This window comes from Schistocerca americana, chromosome 1, assembly GCF_021461395.2.
Source record: "Schistocerca americana isolate TAMUIC-IGC-003095 chromosome 1, iqSchAmer2.1, whole genome shotgun sequence".
In the NCBI taxonomy this organism is placed as follows: Eukaryota; Metazoa; Arthropoda; class Insecta; order Orthoptera; family Acrididae; genus Schistocerca; species Schistocerca americana.
In genome coordinates, this window is record NC_060119.1 from 823,713,840 (window position 1) to 823,737,341 (window position 23,502).

The window sequence follows — 23,502 nt, forward strand, 5'->3', positions numbered from 1 at the left end:
GAAATGTGCACGGCAGTGTTATTTGTGGTTGGCGCACTTTATACACAGACGCGCCCGCACGAGGGTTGAAGAAACATACCAAACAGTATTATTCAAGCCTCAAACTGTCTGCAACATCTTCACATGTAGATCCACAGGCTCCGTTCCGCCGTTTCAAAAGATCATGCTACTAGCACCCAGATTTTCTGTGACTTACAGTACAACAAACAGGTTTTCGTCAGACACGATTTCACCCGGAAAACTCACCAACCACCATACAATTCTGGTCCTACAGGTCAAAATATTCGAGACTGATATCAGTGGCTTTCCCTTCACAGAATCATTCGACGGACTCAACCAAGCCTTCATACCAGATGAGACAAACTGATCCAGAGAACACCAAAGTGCTACTTACAGTTGATTTCATGGCACCACATTTCCCTTCTTAGCCTTAATGTCCTAACCTGGTAACGAGATTGGCTCTTGTGGTAAAGTGTCCACAGTTAGTTACAAATTTCTGGGGCACCCAGTGACGGAGTCATGAAAGATTGCGAGAAAAATAAATACCACCTAGATATTACCAGTAATTTCTGGTAACTTAGATGGAGTTATTGAGTGTCAGTCTGCAGAACAGTATTTCACGGTCCCTGACTGCGAATTGGACATCTGTTAGCAAACAGCCCCAAACGCAATATATATAAGTCACCAAACGTCAAGTAGGGCAGAATTCCTGCCAGCAGCAGAGTTTGACCTGCATGTCTACCCCACCAGCGGCTCGTATGATCACCAATCGACAGCAGGAACCATGTAAGTGGAAGGTATACCCAGTTAAGATTGAACACTAAAAATAACTTATAATACTTGCCCGTATGTGCCTCTGGACTGTGGATAGTGACTTCCTTTGTATGTTTGCCATATATGTGTCTGTATCTGTCTGTCACTTCCATTGTGAGGCTTAACAGAACCTAAGGGATCGTTCAAAGCACCAATAGCTGACTTATTTTCCTTCATAGTCTGAAATTCCATCGTTAGTCATTAGTTTATACCCTACTCCTATCAAAGAGATACGCTGGTGTGACCATTTGTTGTAGTAGCTGGCTGAAGCAGCTAATAATAGCGTGAGGTTCATAGTCGTGTCTGTGTTTTACATGTATGTTACGTCTATCTTAGGACTCAAGTGATAAACGAGTATCTGTGCTCTTCCAAATGTTCATGTGAAGACATGACTAAGCTTTAAAAGTAGACTAAAATCCCACCCAGAGTCCCACTTCCTTATTACCACGATATCTTTCTCGTTAGCCTGACATCTGAGCAATTTTTTGCTGTGTCTCACAACAGATCTGAAAAATCTCAGCTTGATGTCCACCATCATCTTTACACCCGCACAATGCTACTCGTGTTCCTGAGTTGGATGACCTCAAATATCCCTTCGCTTTCAATCTGATTGTGAGGGTGAAAGCATCTTGTGGTTCACAAATGGCTGCAATACACTTCTATCATAACATCCAGCGACAGACTCAAGCCAACTTATACATCACCTGAGACTTATATTGGTGCAGGGACAATATTTAAAACTGAGGCTCTGCATCTGTGTAATTCCGTGGGGCACTTTTCTCTTTTTACCCTCAACACCCTTCGCTGATAATGACATTGGCACTTGTGATAAAGCATCAGTACTTCTCTTAAATGGCTTGACGCACCCTACATGAGTAATAGAAGATCTTGTTGGTAACTTCAGCTTCATGGATAATCTATGACTTCGCATGGTCTTTGGTAACAAGTAAGTACCCTTTGATGTGTAGGGATTCAGCAGCATGACCACTGACAAATTCTGTGCTCAGGGAATTTACCAGCAATTCATCCAACTTGCTCATGACGTTTGAAAACTTTCGTTTTTGCTTTTGTCACCAGTTTCCAAACATCTCATAACTTCCTCATTAGTTCCCCATTTTCCAAATTTTAGACATACTCACTTCAAAATACGATGGCAACTTTCTGCCATATACTATCTCGAATGTTGAATGTCCAGTGCTGCTGTGTACTTTATAATTATATGTGGCTATGATGTCCCAATCATTTGATCCCTCATCACTTAACACTTCCGTGCTGAGATGCAGTGGTCCAAACATAAGACTCTCCCATGACGTTTCGCCTTCGACTGCGGAAGGCATCCTCCGAGGACAATCGGCAAACTGCAACGAGAGACCGAGTGAGCGCCGTATATATAAGCCACACAGAGGGCGCCACTGTCAATCACGTGACGTCGGCTGTGCTATGATCTCTGATATTGCCAACTTTCTCAACTGAAATTAATCGATTGTCACGCTGTTGCTGCAATGTTGACATCCATATCCTACCCAGCTTCATGCCTTCACCTTTTCTATAAAAATTCTTGCAGTGTTTGGCAATCTCAATGGTCTCTCTGTACATTCGCGCATAATAATGCGACGCCTTTGCTATGACGGTCGTCTCACTAAACTTTATTTCATGATCACCTTCCTGAAACACATGTTCCACTACAGCCGATTTATCAATACGTCCGAGGCGGCAGTTCCTTTTATGTTCACGCAGACGGGTGTTGACGCTTCTTTTTGTTGTGCCTATTTAGACCTTTCCACAACTGCACGGAATTTTATACACATCTGGTGTGGCTAGAGGATGTCGTTTATCTTTTGCGGATCTTAAACATTCTTTTATTTTCGTGGTGGCTCTGAAAACAGTTTCCACATCGTACTTGCTTAAAATTTTTCCAATGCGATCAGTGACCTTACTGATGAATGGTGAGAACACTTTCCCCTTGGGTTGGTGTCGATCCTCGCCCGTCCTGGTTGTCAGTCTAGGACGTAGTGCAAGATCTATCTCTCTGTTCGAATACCCATTCTTCTTGAAGGTCGCTCTAAGGTGTTCAACCTCATCGTTTAAGTGATCTGGTTCACGATGTTGTGCACCCTATCTATTAATGTTTTAAACACCTCTCTTTTATGTCTTGGGTGGTGGTTAGAATCTTTCTGAAAATAACTACCAGTGTGTGTGTCTTTTCTGATAACCTTACGGCCCAATGATCCGTCCTCTCGTTTCATTACAGTCACATCTAAGAAGTTCAGGTGACCATCGATTTCCTTTTCCATAGTGAATTGAATTCTTGGATTAATACTATTCAAATGTAACTGGAAGGAATCCAGTTCCTCTTCCCCATGGTTCCATATAACAAATGTATCGTCTACATAACGATACCATCTGGCTGGTCTTTTTCTAGCTGTTTGCAGCGCCCGTCGTTCAGAGTTCTCCATGAACAAGTTAGCCACAGCACTTCCCATAGCCACCCCGTCAATATGTTCATAAAAAAACATTATTGAAAATAAGTTGCAGTAAGGCAGTGTCTGAATAATGCCAAAATATCACTAGGAACAATATCTGCTACACATGTGATCGCTTCATTCACCGGAATCATGGTAAACAACGACACCACATCAAAAATAACCAGGATATTATTAGGACCCACACTAATTTCCTTAATAGTATCGATGAAGTGATATGAATTTTTAACATGACTGTCAGTTCCACCAACATGAGGTTTCAGCAGCGAGGCAAAGTGTCCAGCTAATTCATGGGTGGGAGACCCTATTGCGCTGAATATAGGTAGCCCATAGGGTCTGGCGGAGTAAGCTTCTGATTTAAAGAGTTGCTTCTTGCCTACTGAAGAGAGGGAAGACGCTTTCACCAATTGATTGGTCATTTTTAAAATGCTCGATGTCGGATCCTGGATGAGCAATCAATTGGTGACAGCATCTTCCCTCTCTTCAGTCGACAAGAAGCAACTCTTTAAAACAGAAGCTTACTTTCAAACATTTACATTTTCCTTTTCAGATTTTCCAGCTTTCCTGCAGCACTGAAGGTTTTCATATTTCATGCTACATCTCATAGAACGTTACCCTGTCATCGATTATTTGATCTTATTCTCATTGTCACTTTCCATTTGGCAATCTCCTTCCAGAGATCTGAATTGTGAGCTAATCTGGAATCTTTAACCAATGGAGGGATCAGTGTAACACTTTATCTATTACAACTCACATGTTCCAGGGATGCACTTACTTGTTTTAGTGCAGCTGTTTCCGTTACTCTCTGCATCCTCGTATCGTCGATCACCTTTCAGTGGCAGTTGCCCACACCGAGGGCAAGAGAATGCTCTGAAACTCTGCCCTTCTCTTTTCTCACTTACACGAGACCGTTAGCACAGCGTGCTGGCAGTCTTGGGGCACCATTGCTGCTCATGATATTTTGTTCAAAATTTAAGCAGTGACAAGGTTCAAATCTGGAACACAGGACTTTTGTTTGCCAGTCGAAGACACTACCCCTAGAACGATACAGGTAACAAAGAAAATAAGTAATACCATAAATGACACTCAACACTTCTTTCTCCATAGCTGAGAAAATATGGTTGAATTCAGTGTTTCAACATACGTGGTACCGACTGTTCCTCGCCATCTCCATTCTGAGAGAATACATTCGATCACCTGATTGCTTGCATCACAGGATAGGATAAATTTATTCTCACAATTTGTAAATGTTAATAACGGGATGGTCGTTAATGCCACATTCAGTTTCTAAAACATGGCCTTACAGTCAATTTATCACTAGAATTCTGATCTTTTATCAGCAACTGATTCAATGGTCATACCTTTACGAATTTTCGATGATAATTACACAGGCCTAAAAATTATTGCACTTGTTCTGTGGTGGTGGTAAGGAATCACCAACAACATGTACTCAGCTCGTTTTAGGCCAGCCTTTACACCATCTTCGCTGGTCACATTAGCTAGATAGTTTAGCTCTGGTTGTTCTAATATGCTTTACAGTACATAGCATTAAACATGCCAAATGCAGCGTATGAAACACTTCCTCCAGTTGTTGCACATTCACGTTTAGATCTTTATAAAATAAAAAAATAATATCATATAAATAGACAGCATTATAATTTTAATCTCCTAAACACGTCATTCAATAACTTTTGGAATGGAGCTGGAGCACTATAATGACAAAATGGCATCCACTGATACTGATAGTGATCCATGGAAAGGAAAACATGGTCTTTGGGCAGTCTTCTAGAACCAGTTCTAGTCGGTGACATTAATATCCAATCTTCAAATTCATCATACAGAAATACTTACATTGACCTACGTTGTCCAAAGTCTGTGTCATGTCCAGTAAAGGATACTGTGATTCTTCTTGATTTAAGTATTGGTACCTGATACAAAACCTGTATTTTTTTGTTCTATCTGATGATTTCTTTAGAACAATGACGACAACAGTTTCCTATTGACTATCTCTTTCCGCAATAACGTTCTCAGCCAACCACTGATTGAAGATTCTTCCATTATAGGTTGCAGGTTAATAGGTATTGTGGACAGATTTCTGTAGATTGAGGGATTATTACCATCAGAGTTCTATGCTGAGTTAGAGGTGTTGCTAGTAATGGTCGACTAAGATTGAGGATCTGTGAATTGTATTAACGAAGTTTCCATGACTGACTTACCCTTCCCTTTGAAATGCTTCATCTCTCCTCATAATGAATTGATGGTCTATTTGCAACACAGGTCTCCGCTCGACATATGCAAATCATCCTCAAGTCATTCTCCAAACTGTCAGTCCATCTGGAAGATCTACATTGTCAGAGGTGGAGGTACATGAATTCAACAAAACCATGCTATCATTATATACACTCCTGGAAATGGAAAAAAGAACACATTGACACCGGTGTGACAGACCCTCCATACTTGCTCCGGACACTGCGAGAGGGCTGTACAAGCAATGATCACACGCACGGCACAGCGGACACACCAGGAACTGCGGTGTTGGGCGTCGAATGGCGCTAGCTGCGCAGCATTTGTGCACCGCCGCCGTCAGTGTCAGCCAGTTTGCCGTGGCATACGGAGCCCCATCGCAGTCTTTAACACTGGTAGCATGCCGCGACAGCGTGGACGTGAACCGTACGTGCAGTTGACGGACTTTGAGCGAGGGCGTATAGTGGGCATGCGGGAGGCCGGGTGGACGTACCGCCGAATTGCTCAACACGTGGGGCGTGAGGTCTCCACAGTACATCGATGTTGTCGCCAGTGGTCGGCGGAAGGTGCACGTGCCCGTCGACCTGGGACCAGACCGCAGCGACGCACGGATGCACGCCAAGACCGTAGGATCCTACGCAGTGCCGTAGGGGACCGCACCGCCACTTCCCAGCAAATTAGGGACACTGTTGCTCCTGGGGTATCGGCGAGGACCATTCGCAACCGTCTCCATGAAGCTGGGCTACGGTCCCGCACACCGTTAGGCCGTCTTCCGCTCACGCCCCAACATCGTGCAGCCCGCCTCCAGTGGGGTCGCGACAGGCGTGAATGGAGGGACGAATGGAGACGTGTCGTCTTCAGCGATGAGAGTCGCTTCTGCCTTGGTGCCAATGATGGTCGTATGCGTGTTTGGCGCCGTGCAGGTGAGCGCCACAATCAGGACTGCATACGATCAAGGCACACAGGGCCAACACCCGGCATCATGGTGTGGGGAGCGATCTCCTACACTGGCCGTACACCACTGGTGATCGTCGAGGGGACACTGAATAGTGCACGGTACATCCAAACCGTCATCGAACCCATCGTTCTACCATTCCTAGACCGGCAAGGGAACTTGCTGTTCCAACAGGACAATGCACGTCCGCATGTATCCCGTGCCACCCAACGTGTTCTAGAAGGTGTAAGTCAACTACCCTGGCCAGCAAGATCTCCAGATCCTTCCCCCATTGAGCATGTTTGGGACTGGATGAAGCGTCGTCTCACGCGGTCTGCACGTCCAGCACGAACGCTGGTCCAACTGAGGCGCCAGGTGGAAATGTCATGGCAAGCCGTTCCACAGGACTACATCCAGCATCTCTACGATCGTCTCCATGGGAGAATAGCAGGCTGCATTGTTGCGAAAGGTGGATATACACTGTACTAGTGCCGACATTGTGCATGCTCTGTTGCCTGTGTCTATGTGCCTGTGGTTCTGTCAGTGTGATCATGTGATGTATCTGACCCCAGGAATGTGTCAATAAAGTTTCCCCTTCCTGGGACAATGAATTCACGGTGTTCTTTTTTCCATTTCCAGGAGTGTATTTCTTGAACACGTGCCATGCTCCTAAGCACAAAATAAGGTGAAGTATACAATTTGTCATTGTGTTCCGAAGGCTATATAACAGACACCACATCGCTCAATAGGTCAGTGCCCACACTCACCTAGAGTAACTTTCCTTCACCTCTTGATACTTTATCACCTCAATTTCGCAGTTTATTATTTTTCTCCTTCATTACCTGTGAATTTTGTAACAATGTAGCGCGTACAACAGTCTTTCACAGCTGGAACAACATCTCACAGAGTCTCACAGTATACGGTGAAAGATCAGTGTTAGTGGATTGTTTGTGCGTGACGGAAATACAATCGTCGGTACAACTGTAGGTTGTTTATTTGCTCCAAGATCAGAACGAGAGGAAACTAGAACACGTACAATATTAGTTCAGTTTATTACGAGATAGATAGGAAAATTTACTTTGCTGTTTATAATCAGTTTCCACAGGAATATCCTGAATATTCATAACTGTATCTGAATATTAAAATAACACTGGATACAGACAATTTTATAAGACTCTTCACTTTGGACTACACAGACAATGTTCACCGTTAATGTTCAGCATCAGACATGAAATACGGTTATACCCTCTCTAAGATGGTGATGTCATGTTAACTGTTGATCATGAACTCGTTCCAGGTAGCCCCGACCATTACTCATGGTTCTTAGGTAGTATGGCAGGTTATAAGTGAGTTTGGTACCCCACCGCTGTCTGGGATGTCTCCAGACACGTTTTCTCTGGTCATGGTGGGCTCAGTTCGAAGCAGGACTTACCACAGAAGACAATTCTAACCAACCAGACTGTCGCCCGTCGTACACCCCAACAACCAGTAGTGACGGTCAGGGATAACATCTCTTTTCATAGATGGACCCGTTTGGTTGTGATCCGTGGTACCTGTACAGCACAAGAGCACGTCGATGATAATCTACACCTCGATTTGCTGCCCTTGATGGCACGCCATTCTGAGCTTACATTTCAGCAAGATAATGACCATCCGCAATAAATTTCAGTACAGCCTAGACTGAAAGTGTGAATAAATAGTCTGTGAAAGCTACACATGTTGTCAAGTGGAGAGGGTATCCGCAACAGCTACGACTACTACTATTAGCTGCAGGCAAGTGTTGCAATTGTGTTTGTAATAATTACCGGTTTCGTTCATTTTTAGAACCTCATCAGATCTATTGCAGTTGCAAAGTTACCCATCAGCTATATGTGACGTGCTCAGTCTCCGCAAGTCACTGAAACAAGGAAATTATCGAGTTTGCTCTGCGACTAAAACAGATTAGGAGCTATTCTAAATTTGAACCAAACCGGTAACTATTACAAAAACAAAAGCGACAATAGACTGCGGTAAAAAATACTTCAATAAGTTCTGTTACGTTGTACAGCTCTATTTATCCGACCATTGACAATTATTTAATATATTGCACTCCTCGAACTCGAGATTTCATACAGTTCATCTCTCCTACTGTTCGCCCATTACTGACCTCTGGAATATCACGTGAAAAATTTAGATTTTCCCTCAGCAAGTCTGTTACGATTGTCAACTATATTACACAAACATTTGTACCCATTAATTTTCTTTTCGTTACACTACACGTTTCAGAGAATTCCATCCGTGCCAGCACTTATAATGAAACATTTTTGCAGCCTAGCTGTATTTCTGTGTACGACGTTCTGTGCAATATCGCCTTTCAGAGTCCACAGTCTGTTTTCAAAACTGTTTTCACGTTATAAACTTCTGTTTCAAGAAACTGGCACATGTCTAGAATGTTTACTAGAAGGTATTCATTTGAGAATTGTGTAAACAGAACCACGCATATACTTAGTTGTTCCAAATTTCTGCTGATTTCACTCAATTTCTAAGGACTCCAAATAATGAAAAATACCTCTTTCTTTTGCCACATTCTTACATTACTTGAATAAGTAATGTCACACTGTGAAAAATACCTCTTTCTTCTGCCACATTGTTACATTACTTGAATAAGTAATGTCACAATGTGGCAGAAGAAAGAGGTATTTTTCACTATTTAGAGTCCTTAGAAATTGACTGAAATCAGCAGAAATTTGGAACACCTAAGTAGATGCGTGGTTCTGTTTACAATGAAAAATACCTCTTTCTTCTGCCACATTGTAACATATTACAATCACTGTAACTACAAAATTGTCTTTAAAAGCAAAAACTTATCTTCCACTGAGTATTTCTTTGTACTTTTCTTAAATTAGTTATGGTAGTGAGCGTTTTGGAACATGTAACACCATTTGCCTCGGGCTAAGATATTTCTTAGTTGTGTTTACTCCTAGGGCACAATAATTTTGAAATTGGTAGTAACTCTTTAGTTAATCGTGTCTCTCTCGTAAAAGTTCTCAAGCTCACACATTGTCTCATTACTATAAACACTGTCATTTATTTCAGTGTATGGCGGGCAGATTCTCTTTTAGTTTCTCGATCTCCTTTCCCCTTTTCCCTTTCTGGTATAGTAGACCACCTGGAGCAAGTGTTTTTGTTTAACGCCATTTCAGCGATTTGCGCGCCAGTGATGATGACGATGTGATGATGAGGACAACACACACATCGAGTCCTGCGTGGAGAAAATCAACGAGTGGGCCGGAAATGGAACCCGGGGCCCCGTGAACGAGAGTGTAGAATATATTCTTTCTGTCTTCTAGCAAATATGTCAATTCTGTTAGGAAGTGGCAACAGTGCGGTCAGTCCTTATGTCTATACAAGTAATTTAGGGGTTACCCCGTCTTTTGTTATTATATATTGTCATATTTCTTTCAAATGTACATCATTCTGTTTAAAAGCATTTCAGCTGTCACTGTATAATTTTGGTTTTGTTTAGATCTCATTTTGACCACAATGCAAAACTGCTCCTATTTAAAACTACGTTTTTAGTATTCGTAATTTTTCGGCTCCTTAATTATTCCCAAGTGTTCTCCTATATACAAGGAACCGTTTTTGGGACAACAGATGGAAATAATGGAAAGTAATATTATTTTTAAAAATGATGTCTATGAAGAGAAGTAACAAAAACTAAAAGACAACCTGTCTACCTACAGCCTAAAACTGATGGTACCGCAAAAGAAGCATCATTATTTTGAGATGCTTCACTGTGAAATGAAATTATATCTTCGGACTTAGAAGTTTCTCCTTAGCTTCTTCTTTGATTCTAAGATACATGCGAGTGATATTGTTGAATGACTGTTCTTCTTTCTTAGTAAGGTCTGGTTCAAATGGCTCTGAGCACTATGCGACTCAACTGCTGAGGTCATTAGTCGCCTAGAACTTAGAACTAATTAAACCTAACTAACCTAAGGACAGGACACAACACCCAGCCATCACGAGGCAGAGAAAATCCCTGACCCCGCCGGGAATCGAACCCGGGAACCCGGGCGTGGGAAGCGAGAACGCTACCGCACTCTTAGTAAGGTCTCTTATTTTCCAGGTTGCTATGTGAAATGTATCTACTTCGTTTCCGATTATCTCTAAATCTTCACTTGTCTTCATTATAGTGGTCCAACTGAAAATGTTATTTTTTGTTTCGTATCCTGTAATTTATAAATGTTAGCGTTCGGGTGCTTGTGTGGGTAAGGCTTTTCTTATTGGTAGTGTGTATTATATTGCACTGCGTAGTGGAATGTGTCTAGCTTGCTCATATAAATCGTAATGTTTTCTGTTTGACCTAGAAATATACAATGAATAATGGTGACTGTATCAAAATGCACGTTCAATTCAGAGTACAGAGTTTCTATGACCTTCTTTTTTCGCAGGGAGAATGCGCCTGTTTGAAGGAATTACTGAGAAACTGTTCTTCACATCAGAAGACGAGAATCCCTATCCAATACGTTGATAATCAAGGCGAATCTTCACGCTTGCTTTATGAAGGCAATATTGACTTGAATGAAATCAGTAAACCGTTCTGTAGTCCAGGCTCTATCGTGATCCTTACTGCATCATTGAAGACACATGGTACGGGCTTCGCTGGAATTCTCCAGGTCAAAATACAGTGTGTTCCAACGAGGACGAGTACAGACTTTATCCACAGCCATGAAAGTAGTGATGGCAAAAAAAGTTTCTCCTGGAGTACAAGTAGGAATTTTATGTCTTTCACCGATATAATTCGGATGTACGTTTCCAATGGAAGAAGAAGAAATGGCCTGCAGTGCTGTCCTCCTAACAAAAATGATGCCTCATGTTTAGATTTTGACGAGTCTCGCGACAAAGTATCAAAGAGCAATACTACGAAGAATCTACCCAAAGTTGTCAAAGGAATCAAATGCAGGTACGATCTGCTTGAGGGAGCGGTGAATGACGTTGGCCAGAAGACGGCTGCGTGCAAGAAAAATTGCTCAACCGTGCCAGGTCGTACCGTCTGTAGCTGCGCTGACGGCTCGAAGGCAGGCGAAGATGAAGACGACGCCACAGGAGTTGTGAGACACTGTATGCCGCTGGATCCTGGGGCTGGAATGGAGTGTCCGCAGGGGTACGACCTCGACACTGACGTCATGGTGTGCGTGGATATTGACGAGTGCCAAGTAAACAACGGTGGATGTGATCACGAATGCGAGAACACCAACGGGGGTTCCAGATGCAAGTGTCGGCCTGGATTTTTCCTCATGGAGGACCAGAAGAGGTGCGATGATCGGGACGAATGTGCCATCGGCGAGAACGGCCGCCCCCAAGCACCCTGCGCGTACAGGTGCACGAACCTGCCGAACGGATTCATGTGCACCTGTCCTGAAGGGTTCGAAGTCAGCCGGCCAGATATCATGAACTGCATAAACCGGAAAGAAAACATTACCATCACCCAAGAGGGAACGTTTTATTCTAAGCCAACAATTCCTGCTAAAGATGGGGAATGCCCTAAAGGGTTTACGCTAGATGCTAACAACATGACGTGCACAGATATCGACGAATGTCGGCGGAATATATCTGGATGTGCCCACATCTGTAACAACATCTACGGTGGATTCAACTGTCAGTGCCGGGACGGATTTTCGATTATGAGAGACGGCAAGTCGTGCGAAGATGACAACGAGTGCCGCTACCGCTACATATCGAGATGTGAGCACAAGTGTCAAAACACCGAAGGGAGCTACAGATGCACATGCAGGCCTGGTTACAGCCTCGGAGAGGACCAGAAGTCGTGCGAAGACATCGACGAGTGTCGGGACAACACATCTGGCTGTAGTCAACTCTGTGATAATACGGAAGGGAGCTATAAGTGTTCATGTAGCCACGGTTTCTACATTGTGAACGATATGAAGACGTGTGAAGACTTCAACGAATGTCGACTAAATAGATCTGGCTGCGAACACGAGTGCGAAAACACACAGGGAAGTTTCAGATGCATGTGCCGACCAGGTTACTACCTGGCGGAAGATCAGAAGACGTGCCGAGACATCGACGAGTGCCGACGCAACACATCGGGGTGCGCTCACCAGTGCGAGAACACTGTGGGCGGCTACCGGTGCCTGTGCAGACCCGGCTACTTCCTCATGAAGGACGGGAAGTCGTGCGACGACCGCGACGAGTGTGCCGCGGACCCGCACGGCCACACGCATGCCCAGTGCTCGCACCAATGCATCAATCTGCCGGGCAGCTACACGTGCGCATGTCCAGAAGGCTTCGTGCTCCACGCTCACGTCCCCGGTCTGTGTGTGGAGGACGAGGAACACAGCGTGACCGCACGCGAAGAGGGCGCCGACCTGTCTTGATGGCTTCGTGCTACTCACCAAGGACACGCGGGAGCGGAGGAGCAGGACCACGGGTTATAATAGGGGCTCCTCGCGCTGCTTATCAAGCGGGAGTGAGGTAAGTCGTTCTCAGCAAGTAGACTGGAAATATTAGTTTTATTCCATTTATCGATACAGAGTGGAGAAAAGTAGTCTCAAGATAGGTCAAAGTCGGATGAGGAATCGAGAAACAGTTTCCAAATAACCTTAGGATGGAAAGGGTCCATTTATGGCTTACAAAAACAAAACAAGAGGAATCAATTATGTTTAGCTGCTAATGGGCATTGATTGAATTCAATGACGAAAGTTAAGAATTTATAGCGGACTGGGATTCGATCACGGGTCTCTTGCTTACTAGGCAGATGCTCTGACCACTTTTCTTTTTAATTTTTACAGAGAAAATCCCTGAGCCCGCCGGGAATCGAACCCGGGACCCTGTGCGCGGGAAGTGAGAATGCTACCGCAAGACCACTTTTTTTTTTCGAAAATAAAGAAAGTAAAATTTTCACTCGAGGGAAGACTTGAACCAATGAACCCTTTAAAAAAAAAAATTCTGACCCAGCCGGGAATCGAACCCGGGCCCTTAGGATTGACAGTCTGTCTCACTGATCACTTTTTTTTTTTTTTGCAGACGCTCTATCCATCCTTTTTTTCCCAGCAATCCAATTTTTAACCACATTTATTTTTATTTTCTATTTTTATTTATTTTTTATTTTCAGGATGGTCAGGGCGTAGTACACGCCGCACTTGCAGTGGGGTGTCTTCACGGCACTGCCAGTGCGTCGAGGCCCGAACCACTCCCACCCCTTTTTTCATGTCCCCTGTTGGGTCATAGCACTAAGTGTGCAGAAATCTTAACACAAAACTCCCATTCTCCGATGTAAGAAAGACAAAGAAACCTCTTCTGTGAGGAGAAACTGAACAATGATAAAACTTAACAATTCTTCTTGAATCACACAAATACTTTGGAAGTCGAACACGAGTATTTCTGAACAAAATGTTTAAAAAAAAAAAAAACTTCGTGTAACATAGAAGTTCCGGAAGCAAGGTAATAGTAAATAATAATAAGAAACAAAGTGACTTTTAATTTTCTTCTGTTCGTTCTCGTTCAAGGTGTTGTAGTGGTTCCACATATTTAACCAAAACCCATTCTTTCAAAAATGAGCTTCAGCATGTTGCCGTACTGCTTCTTGTGGTTGCGATACGTGCTGATTTTTGCATATTCTCACTTCATGTAAACGCGGAATTCTATCTCGTTGTCCGACCCAAGTTTGTGGATGACATAACTAACATATTTTCCCGGTAACCAGCTAATGGCGTTGGTTTTTAATTTCGGAAAGTATGTCATGTCTGGTGTCAGGAGGAGCGATGGCGTTATATATTCCGTCGAGGATCTGGTGAGAAAGGCGATTTGTAGCCTGATCCAATTCCAGTTATGCACATTTCCACCACAGGTGAATCTGTGAATGAGTGTATCCACCAGATTGCATTTTCCACAAAGGTGTGTCTGGTTTAAACCGATCCCATATAGTCTCTCGTTGGTGCTGATGAAATTGTGAACTGCTTTGAGCCATACGGAAATAGCGTCAGTAGATAGCGCGGCATAGTAGATGTTCCGCCATACAGCTTTCCAGTCATAATTAGAACCACTAAGCCATCTGGACACAGTGGTTATCGCAACTGCATGGACCAGCCCATATGCCTCATGTCAGACCCTACTTTTCAACTTATTCACACACCACTGAAGTAGCTCTCTGACAATTATCTTCATTACTCCCGGCGTTTTGATGATTACCGTAAGAGTTCGAGAGTGGCGTGCATCTGCACTGAAGGGATCACACTGGCCAACCTCGCCTTGATTAAGTCGTGTCTGATCTTTCGGACTCCAACCCATCAGCGACAGGATCACTACTACCATTTCTTACTACACCCCAACGGACGTTTTGTTATTAACAGTACTAAAATTAAAATTAGTCATTGACTATCCGGGATAGAGCACAGGCCACGCCATTCAGTTTATTCCTTGCGACACCCACTTAAATGACACTATCCGTTTGTACCTTAATAATACTCTTGAGAAAAATTAAGGAGAGGCTGGCCAAGGATCTCTTAAGTTTAGATACTCACCACGCTCGAACTCTTATGGGAATCGGCGAAACGCCGATAACGGGCAGGTGCGCTACATCAGTAGTGCGTCAGTAAGTTTAGAATTTGGGTCTGACGGGATATGTGCTAGGGTAGTCCGTGCAGTTGTGAAGACCACTGTGTTCGGATACCTTAGTGGTTGCCATGTTAGGTCAGAGGACTGCCTACCCTCTGTCATGTGACGTCCACCCCGACTAAATGCAACGAACAAAATGAGAGCAAAAAAGAAAAAAGCGGTCAGAGCATCCAACTAATAAGCAGCACACTGGGGCACAAATCGCAACCATGCACAAATTTTCAGCTTTGCCCATTGATGTGAATACACTTAAGAGCCAAAGAAACTGGTACACCTGCCTAATATCATCTAGGACCCCCGACAACAGGCAGAAGTGCCGCAACACAACGTGGCATTGACTTCACTAATGTCTGAAATACTGCTGCAGAGAACTGACGCCATGAATCCTGCAGAGCTATCCACAAATCCGTAAGAATACGAGGGGGTGGAGATCTCTTATGAACAGCACGATGCAAGGAATTGCAGATACGCTCAATAGTGTTCATGTGCGGGGAGTTTGGTGGCCAGTGGAAGTGTTTAAACTCGAAAGAGTGTTCCTGGAGCCACTCTGTAGCAACTCTGGACGTGTAGGGTATCGCATTGTCTTGCTGGAATTGTCAAAGTCCATCGGAATGAAAAATGGACACGAATGGATGCAGGTGAACAGACAGGACGCTTACGTACGTGTCACCTGTCAGAGTCATATCTAGACCTATCGGGGACCCCGTATCACTCCAACTGCGCACGCCCCACACCACTACAGAGTGTCCACCAGCTTGAACACTCCCCTGCTGACATGCAGGATCCATGGATTCTTGAGGTTCTTTCCACATCCGTACATGTCCAACCACTCGGTGCAATCTGAAACGAGACTCGTCCGATCAAGCAACATGTTTCCAGTCATCAAGAGTCCAATGCCTTTGTTGAAGGACCCAGGTGAGGCGTAAAGGTTTGTGTCGTGCAGTCATCAAGGCACACGAGTGGGCCTCGGGCTCCGAAAGTGCATGCCGATGACGTTTCGTTGAATGGTTCACACGCTGACACTTGCTGATGGCCCAGCACTGAAATCTGCGGAAGGGTTGCACTTCCGTCACGTTGAACGATTGTCTTCAGTCGTCGTTGGTACCGTACTTGCAGGATATTTTTTGTCGGTCGCAGCGATGTCGGAGATTTTGTTTTACTGAATTCCTGCTATTCACCAAGGCTAAATGTACGGAAACGCCCCCACTTCATCGCTACCTCGGAGATGCTGCGTCCCATCACTCGTGCGACTGCTGTAACACCACGTTCAAACTCACTTAAATCTTGGTAACATGCCATTGTAGCAGCAGTAACAAATCGAATAACTCTACCAGACACTCGTCTTATATAGGCTTTGCCAACCGCAGTGCCGTATTCTGCTTGCTACATATCTCTGTATTTGAATACATGTCCGAAAGAACCGACACCACGTATGTAAAATAAAACAACAACGACCGGAAGTTTGTCGGGTAAGTGAACGTGTTTGGGTGTGCCTAGTAGTGGGCAACCAAAGTCTACTTCACAGACGTTATTTGTTTATTTCGTCAGCATTTACAACGTAAATATTAAAAAGAAGATTACATCGTAAAATAAGATATTTTCTGTGTTAGGTAACACGTGAATTTACACAGTGAGATTCATTTTCTAAATTCATTCAGTACAGTTGTCGGAGAGTTTATGTACGTCCCAAAGGCCAGCACTAAAGCCATGCACAGTGCACTTAGTCAGTCATGGTCATCGATTGATTGAGTCCATACTCGCACTGACGGAGCGTTCGATTGACTCCATCATGTCATCAGCTCTCCATATCGGTCCTCACACACTTATGGTAGTCCATGTTCTTCTCGGAAAGTTAAAGGAGCCCTGAAGCTGTATTTCGATCCTCAACCATTCTTCTATTCTTGATTTTGCAAATACTCCACAGTACCTTCCATTCCTGGATCATAGGGAAACACCTGTATTGCCATAGGGGTGACCTGAATTTTAAGTGGTTTTTGCTGTCAAGTCCCGGTGTATAGGAAGATTTGGGTTTGACAGTATTTTACAATAGATTCTGAAGAATAACCGATTTCGTCGGATTTCATGTGATATTAGTTAGTACGGGTGGCCAATCAGTACTTGCAGGTCTAAACTTACAGATGTTATTCTCATTGTTTCTCTTAGCTGAGTATCTGTTTTTGAAACTTTTCGCCTATATAGGCCCACAATACGTGGCCACTACGTGGACCAATGCCAAGGCTGAAGTTCGCTAGATATTTGCATGGCACCACCAAGCTTGCTGCAATGAGCTTGGAAAGTGTTGTAGATTTCAGTTCTTGTTTTTCATCTTATGTTTTATATGCGGTTTGTGCATTTGAGTCCGATCAAGGTTATCGTCATGTTCTATGATCTGGTTATCCATGAAGATGTTCAAATTTCTTTTCGCTTATCTATCATTAAGATGCACATTTAAACTCACTTTATTGTCTGGATTGGGTTGTTGATATCATTTAGTGCAATATGGGTGCAGCAGGTTTAGGTTTTCTTCCAGCAGCTGTCTGAAATTTCTGTCTTTTTCATAGCTGCAAAATAATTTCGAAGATAGGTTATGAAAGTAAATCTTTCGGAGGAAGTAGAGCAGAATTTTTTTTATTATTTACCGATGATAGAGGCAGGATTTTCGGGAATTTGATGAGAAAAAGGACTGGAGAATAAAAGAGCGTCTAAAGTTTAATTTATGTTTTCTTTTCCACCATAGTGCTAGTTCACAGTTACTAGTCTACTGGACTTACGTAGATTGAAGCTCATTCCTGCCTTCTGAACGTTAGCAGAAATTAAAACATATAGCCTTTATATTTTATTATTACAATTTTTTATTATTTGTAGTATCACTGCTACTTACAGTACCACATGTTTGACTGTCTTGCAGCAGTAATGTTACTGTAGTACAGTTTTATCTTAGCAAATTAATATCATTACTGTGTTTCTATCGTTTAACATTCAAATTTTACGGAGTAAACGTAACAGAAAATTCGGATGCAACTTAACCAGAAGTGGATAGGAAATCAAGGTTTACCCTGTTTTCAGTGTACAATTTAAACGATTACTTCTAGATACTTTTATATGTATACTCTTTAGTCTAGCAGATATTAGCTAATACAAGTCAGTTTTAATGCACACACTTTTGCACACTCTTCGCTTTATTACCATACCTCCACAAACCTGCCCTACCGACCTATCTTTATCTGGAAACATCCCATACTAGTCTGATCTTATTATCAGGTTGCTTTCCTCAGCAGGTTTTCAGGGTTGTGCATTGTTAAGGAGCGGTGCTGAAGAACAGGTTTCTGCCCGGGCTGGTGTAGCTATGATAGAAGCAAAATGAAAGGAAAGCGTTACATATTATACTCTTCACAATATAAAATTGATGACTGCACGATTCAAAATAGCCGGCTGGTGTGGCCGAGCGGTTCTAGGCGCTACAGTCTGGAACGCGCGACCGCTGGTAACGAAAAGCTGCAGCCTGTATATGACGAAATAAGTAAAAGAGAATAGATTAACATATATGTGGATAGGAAAAGCAGCGTACTTAATAACTCAATTAAAGATTTTGTGGGAAGATACGCAGAATATACTGGAAATGCGCTTACAAATATCTCAAAGTACCTAACACGTTCTTCCGAAAGAAAGGTAATAATGGGGTTAACACAGGAACTAGGCGAGTCGTAGATTATGTTGTAATGGATCAGAGGTCTACTTCCCCAGTGAAGACGTTAAAATTTTCACAGAATGCGCAATGCTTCGTGTGGAAGAGATTTTAAGGGTTCATCGCCTGCATGAAAACAAATGTAAAAGTAAGATTGTTAAAGGATAGTTCAGCTTCAGATATCTAGATATTTATCAATGACGACTGAATTATTATTTAGCAAATAACCTACACAAACTGATATTAAGTTATAATGGAAAAACAACAAATACTGTGTGAATAAAGCAACTGATAAAGTCGTAGAAAAGAAATGTAAATGTCAAAATGGAAAATGACTTAAAGTTTGGAATGAAGAAAGTGAAGAAATACAGCGTACAGCAAAAATCTTGTCCACGTTTGAAAAAGGGGAGCGTAGCAAAATTTAAAATTATAGAGCTACCAACATCTTAAAAACTGCCTAAAATATATATTTCACTAGTATTAAAACACAGATTCGACATCATTACGAAAGCGTTAATTCCAGAAGAACAAAAGGTCTTCATAGGACGAAACTCCCACACCTATAATATATTTACTGTGTGACAAGTAATACAGAAAATGTGAGTATTCAATTTACTTAACTACCTGGCTTTTAGAGATTTGGGAAAATATATCTAAGGGTATACAGGGAGAGTCCGTGGAAAATTATGATAAAAAGTGGATACCAAAATCACTTAACTAGTTGTCTCCAGAATCAGTACAGGGGAACTTATTTACACCGGTACCTGACGTCGCGATTATACAGAGAAAAATATTTGAGTAAACCGAGGTGTAAGACAAGGATGTATTTTCCGCCTACTTTTTTTAATTTTTAATGATTTATGCCGCACGGAAATGGAGAGAAGGAGATGCTCAAGGAATTCATTTAAACAAGAATACATGTGGTAACGTACTATTACATATTGACGACATTGTAGTATTGGAAAATTTGGGAGACGAATGCAGCTTTTAAACTGAATTAGGCAATAATATATTTTTAAGATGGCAGAAAAAAAGCTAAGGCATGGCGTTCCATGATGAATAATGGATATGGAATAAAATTGTAGTTTAAGATCTGATTCTGGAACAAGTTGGACATTTCGATTACCTAGATCTAGGGAGCATTGTTATTTTCAGAGAAGATAAAGATGTAAACATTAAATTACAGAAATATCAGAGTATATGTAGCGCTATAATCAGAACATTAAAAACTACACGAAGAGACACAAAAATTAAGTTTTGCAAGATGATGGATGTAACTGTTTTACTGTATGCTAATGAAACACGGGTATGAAGCCATGTTCATGTGGCTGAAATGAAATGTTTAATGCAGTCAAACGTTGGATTTTGTTAGACAGGATTCCTAATGAATTCATTAACAAAGGCTGAATTTTTTGTTGTAAATGATAAAACAGATGGACGTAAACAAACTTGAAGGAACATGTAGAACGAATGGAAGCAATAAGAATTCCAAAGATAACATTATAATACAAACTCAAAAGAAAGTGAGACACAGGACGGACACATAAGAGAAGAAACTGAGGTCGGAACATGTCGTTAGGGCAAAACAGTGTACGTCAGAAGAAAAAGAAGAACCAGGTCAGAGATATTAAGGTATAAATAGCTTCGTTTCATCCTAACTAATCATTGGTGACTGTGGACGTTTGCACATTGACACAAAAAAGTCGCAGCACCAAGAAGGAATTGTGCGACATAAACGAAAGTTGGTAGGCATGTTTCTACATCTGGAAGAAGATGTTTATTAAAATTTCACGCCAGACGCATAAGAGTGACGCTAATAGCATCACCATGAGGAGGATACTCTGGCTTGCTTTAACTACAAGCTATAACGGCGTGAGCGTTAGTTAACTTAGAGAGTGGACGTGGTGAACTGATGTTAGTCAGGTATGCCTTTAGACGACAAAGATGCCACATCAGCACCACACTGCGCCTGAACGACTACAGGAAGCCGGATGTTCCTTCTGCGATACTGCAGAATGTAGCCACTGTACGTGACTGCTGGCAGCGGTGGTCACGGGAACGCGCAGTCGCAAGAAGACCGGATTCCGGACGGCCACGTAACACTACCGACAGGGAGACAGTCGAATTCGGCATATGGCTCTGGCGCATTGTATTGAATCTGCAGCAGCAATTTCTGTAGCGGTTGACACCACAGTGACACGGCATACGGTTACAAATGGTTACGCTAAGGACATATCCAAGCCACACACCTTGTAGTGTGCATTCCACTGAACCCCAAATCACAGCCATTAGCGATTTCAGTGGTGTCAAGCGAAAGCCCATCCGAGGGCAGGATGAAGGGCTGATTAGTTTGATGATGAAAGCTGGTTCTGCCTCAGTGTCAGTGATGGACGTGTGTCTAGAAAGAGGCCAGTTGAGGATCTGCAACCAACCTGTCTGCGTGCTAGACAAACTGGACTTAAACTTGGGGTTATGGTTGGGAGTGCGATTTTGTACGACGACTGGAGCACTCTTCTAGTTATCCCACCCATCGTGAGTGCAAATTTGTACGTCAGTCTAGTAATTCGACCTGTTGTGCTGCCATTCATGAGCGTAATTCCACTGCGGTCGGCCTGTACCATTGGGTCTTTCGAGATCTGTTCTGACGGAGGAGTGCGAAAGGTACCCCTGCTACGCACCCTACTATGTATTGTAGAAGAGAGCTGCAGGTGTAAGCGATGAGTGACGGTTGCTCTTGCGGTATTTGCGGCAAATGGCAAGTGGATCCTAATGTGCACTAGTTGTCAGACAAGATGAAATAAATTTCGCCTAGTACTTCAGTTTTGATGTCGTCTTCGGTCATTTGTCACTAGAACTCAGCGTGATCTCCTAGTTTTGTGAGTGGAGTTTATAACGTAGGGGATTAGGTAAACAAGCACATTCAAATGTTTGCGATTGCTCTGTAATACTGACGACTGCAGAGTTATTAAGGGGAGTACGTACATCCTATACCTACAGTGTTAAATTTGCAATATTGGTAACCAATTACCTCAGAACATTTGACAGAGATCTGAAATTTTCACGAAGTATAATTTCACTGCTTTTCTGATTACTGAACCAGAATCACAATATACAGACAGTTAATTAGTTAATTATGATTTTTTTAAAATTATGTTAATTTTTTAAAATGCACTTTTGCTTCTGTGAGTAAAAAACCATTATAGGCAGATGTTTTGATTGTTCAGCAGCATCAGTATACTGTGAGGTAAGGTAGGCAGTCGAGCAGCGGTCATGTACCAAATAGTTCTATCTTGTGAATTCGGTTTTACATAGCTGATGGAATAGAATGGCCACGAGAGCAGTTCTTTTTTATTTTTTGTGACAATGATTTTATATCAGCTGGTCTACCTCATGTATCGGTATATCCAAATGGTTTATAAATATTAAGTTACATTCCGATCCGATGGTAGCACCTTTAGTGTGTTGAAACCGGTTATTCAGTAAACAGTATTTAAGCGATCTTTGCTTTTGAATTATTTCTGAAACAGAGTGATCGCCCCACAACACCCTATGTGTTCACTGCATTATATCTAATAGTTTGTGAGATAATGGAGCAAATTTTATTTAAAAAAGAGTTATTTTCAGGAAGCAATCGATCGAATCTTTACGGATTTTAGAACAAAAGTAACAGCCGTATGTTACAAAAAGACTTAGTGAAACGTTGCTGACAATTAGATATATTAGGAGGAGTCGTCGATGAATTCACAAGGTATAACGAAGATGGACGCTCTAAAAGCAGTTGGGATCTTAAAAAGAAGTCGTACGAAAGGACTGATTGACTGAAAACAAAAGTAACGTATTTTATGCCATAAAATAGTAAAATCTTAGTCGATAAGTTTAAGTCAAAGAAAAAAAAACTCAAGAGACAGGTAAGGGATTAGCACATCTATAGATTAGCTAACTTTGCTTCGTTTTTTCAGTGGTGGGTTAATACATTTCGCGTAATAGTTAGTTGGGCACTATGTCTCTTCCAAGAGAAGAAATATATTGTACAATCTGTAACTGTTTATATGTTCCAGGTGGACTACTCGTGAGATATCGAAAGGAAAGAGAGGAATTGATGCGTGAACACCTTCTCCTCCTGTACAGTCTCACAGCTAATCTGACGTTCGCACTTCAGGACTACAGCGACGTCGGCTTTGTTTAATTACACCGAGCGTTGACTGCAGAGACGACTTCTGGCATCGCTCATCTCAGAGTGTTTGTTTAGAGGCCGCTTGTCTCGCTTCGGTGGCCATGGTGGCAGGACATTGATCGTGGGAAGCGGCCGTGGTGCTCTGTGCTCCACTTTCTGCCGACGTCCGGAGATCGGCTCGGTCATGTGTGTCTCCATACCTTTGTGGATTCAAAATTATACTTTCCTTTCACCAATGTATCATTCTGTGGTTAATTCACTGTGGCTGTCAAAATAACCACTAATGAAATATTTAATCTGTGTACATCACCCACCCAAAGGTTTCTGAAATATATCGAAACAACTAAACCCCACGCATCTCATGACAATTTTCCGTAGAAACCAATTCAATCTTTCCTAGCGGCAGTGAAACGAGTTACAGAGGAAGACGTTATTGGTAAGAAGCTATCGCCATTCGTCACAGGTTTGTCTCAGTACTTGCGTGTGTGTGTGTGTGTGTGTGTGTGTGTGTGTGTGTGTGTGTGTGTGTGTGTGTGTGTAATCAGCAGTT

At 42.5% G+C, this 23,502-nt stretch overlaps 1 protein-coding gene across 1 annotated transcript in view; it reads left to right on the plus strand.

Annotated features, from left to right (window-relative positions):
• Positions 1-23,261, plus strand: part of LOC124546385 (fibrillin-2-like) — a 129,157-nt gene extending 105,896 nt beyond the window's left edge. The window contains exons 5-6 of the mRNA XM_047125034.1: positions 10,908-12,951; positions 22,837-23,261. Coding sequence (XP_046980990.1) covers positions 10,908-12,854 — 1,947 coding nt within the window. The 3' untranslated portion in view covers positions 12,855-12,951; positions 22,837-23,261. The remainder of the gene's footprint in view (positions 1-10,907; positions 12,952-22,836) is intronic.
• The last annotated feature ends 241 nt before the right edge of the window (positions 23,262-23,502 follow it).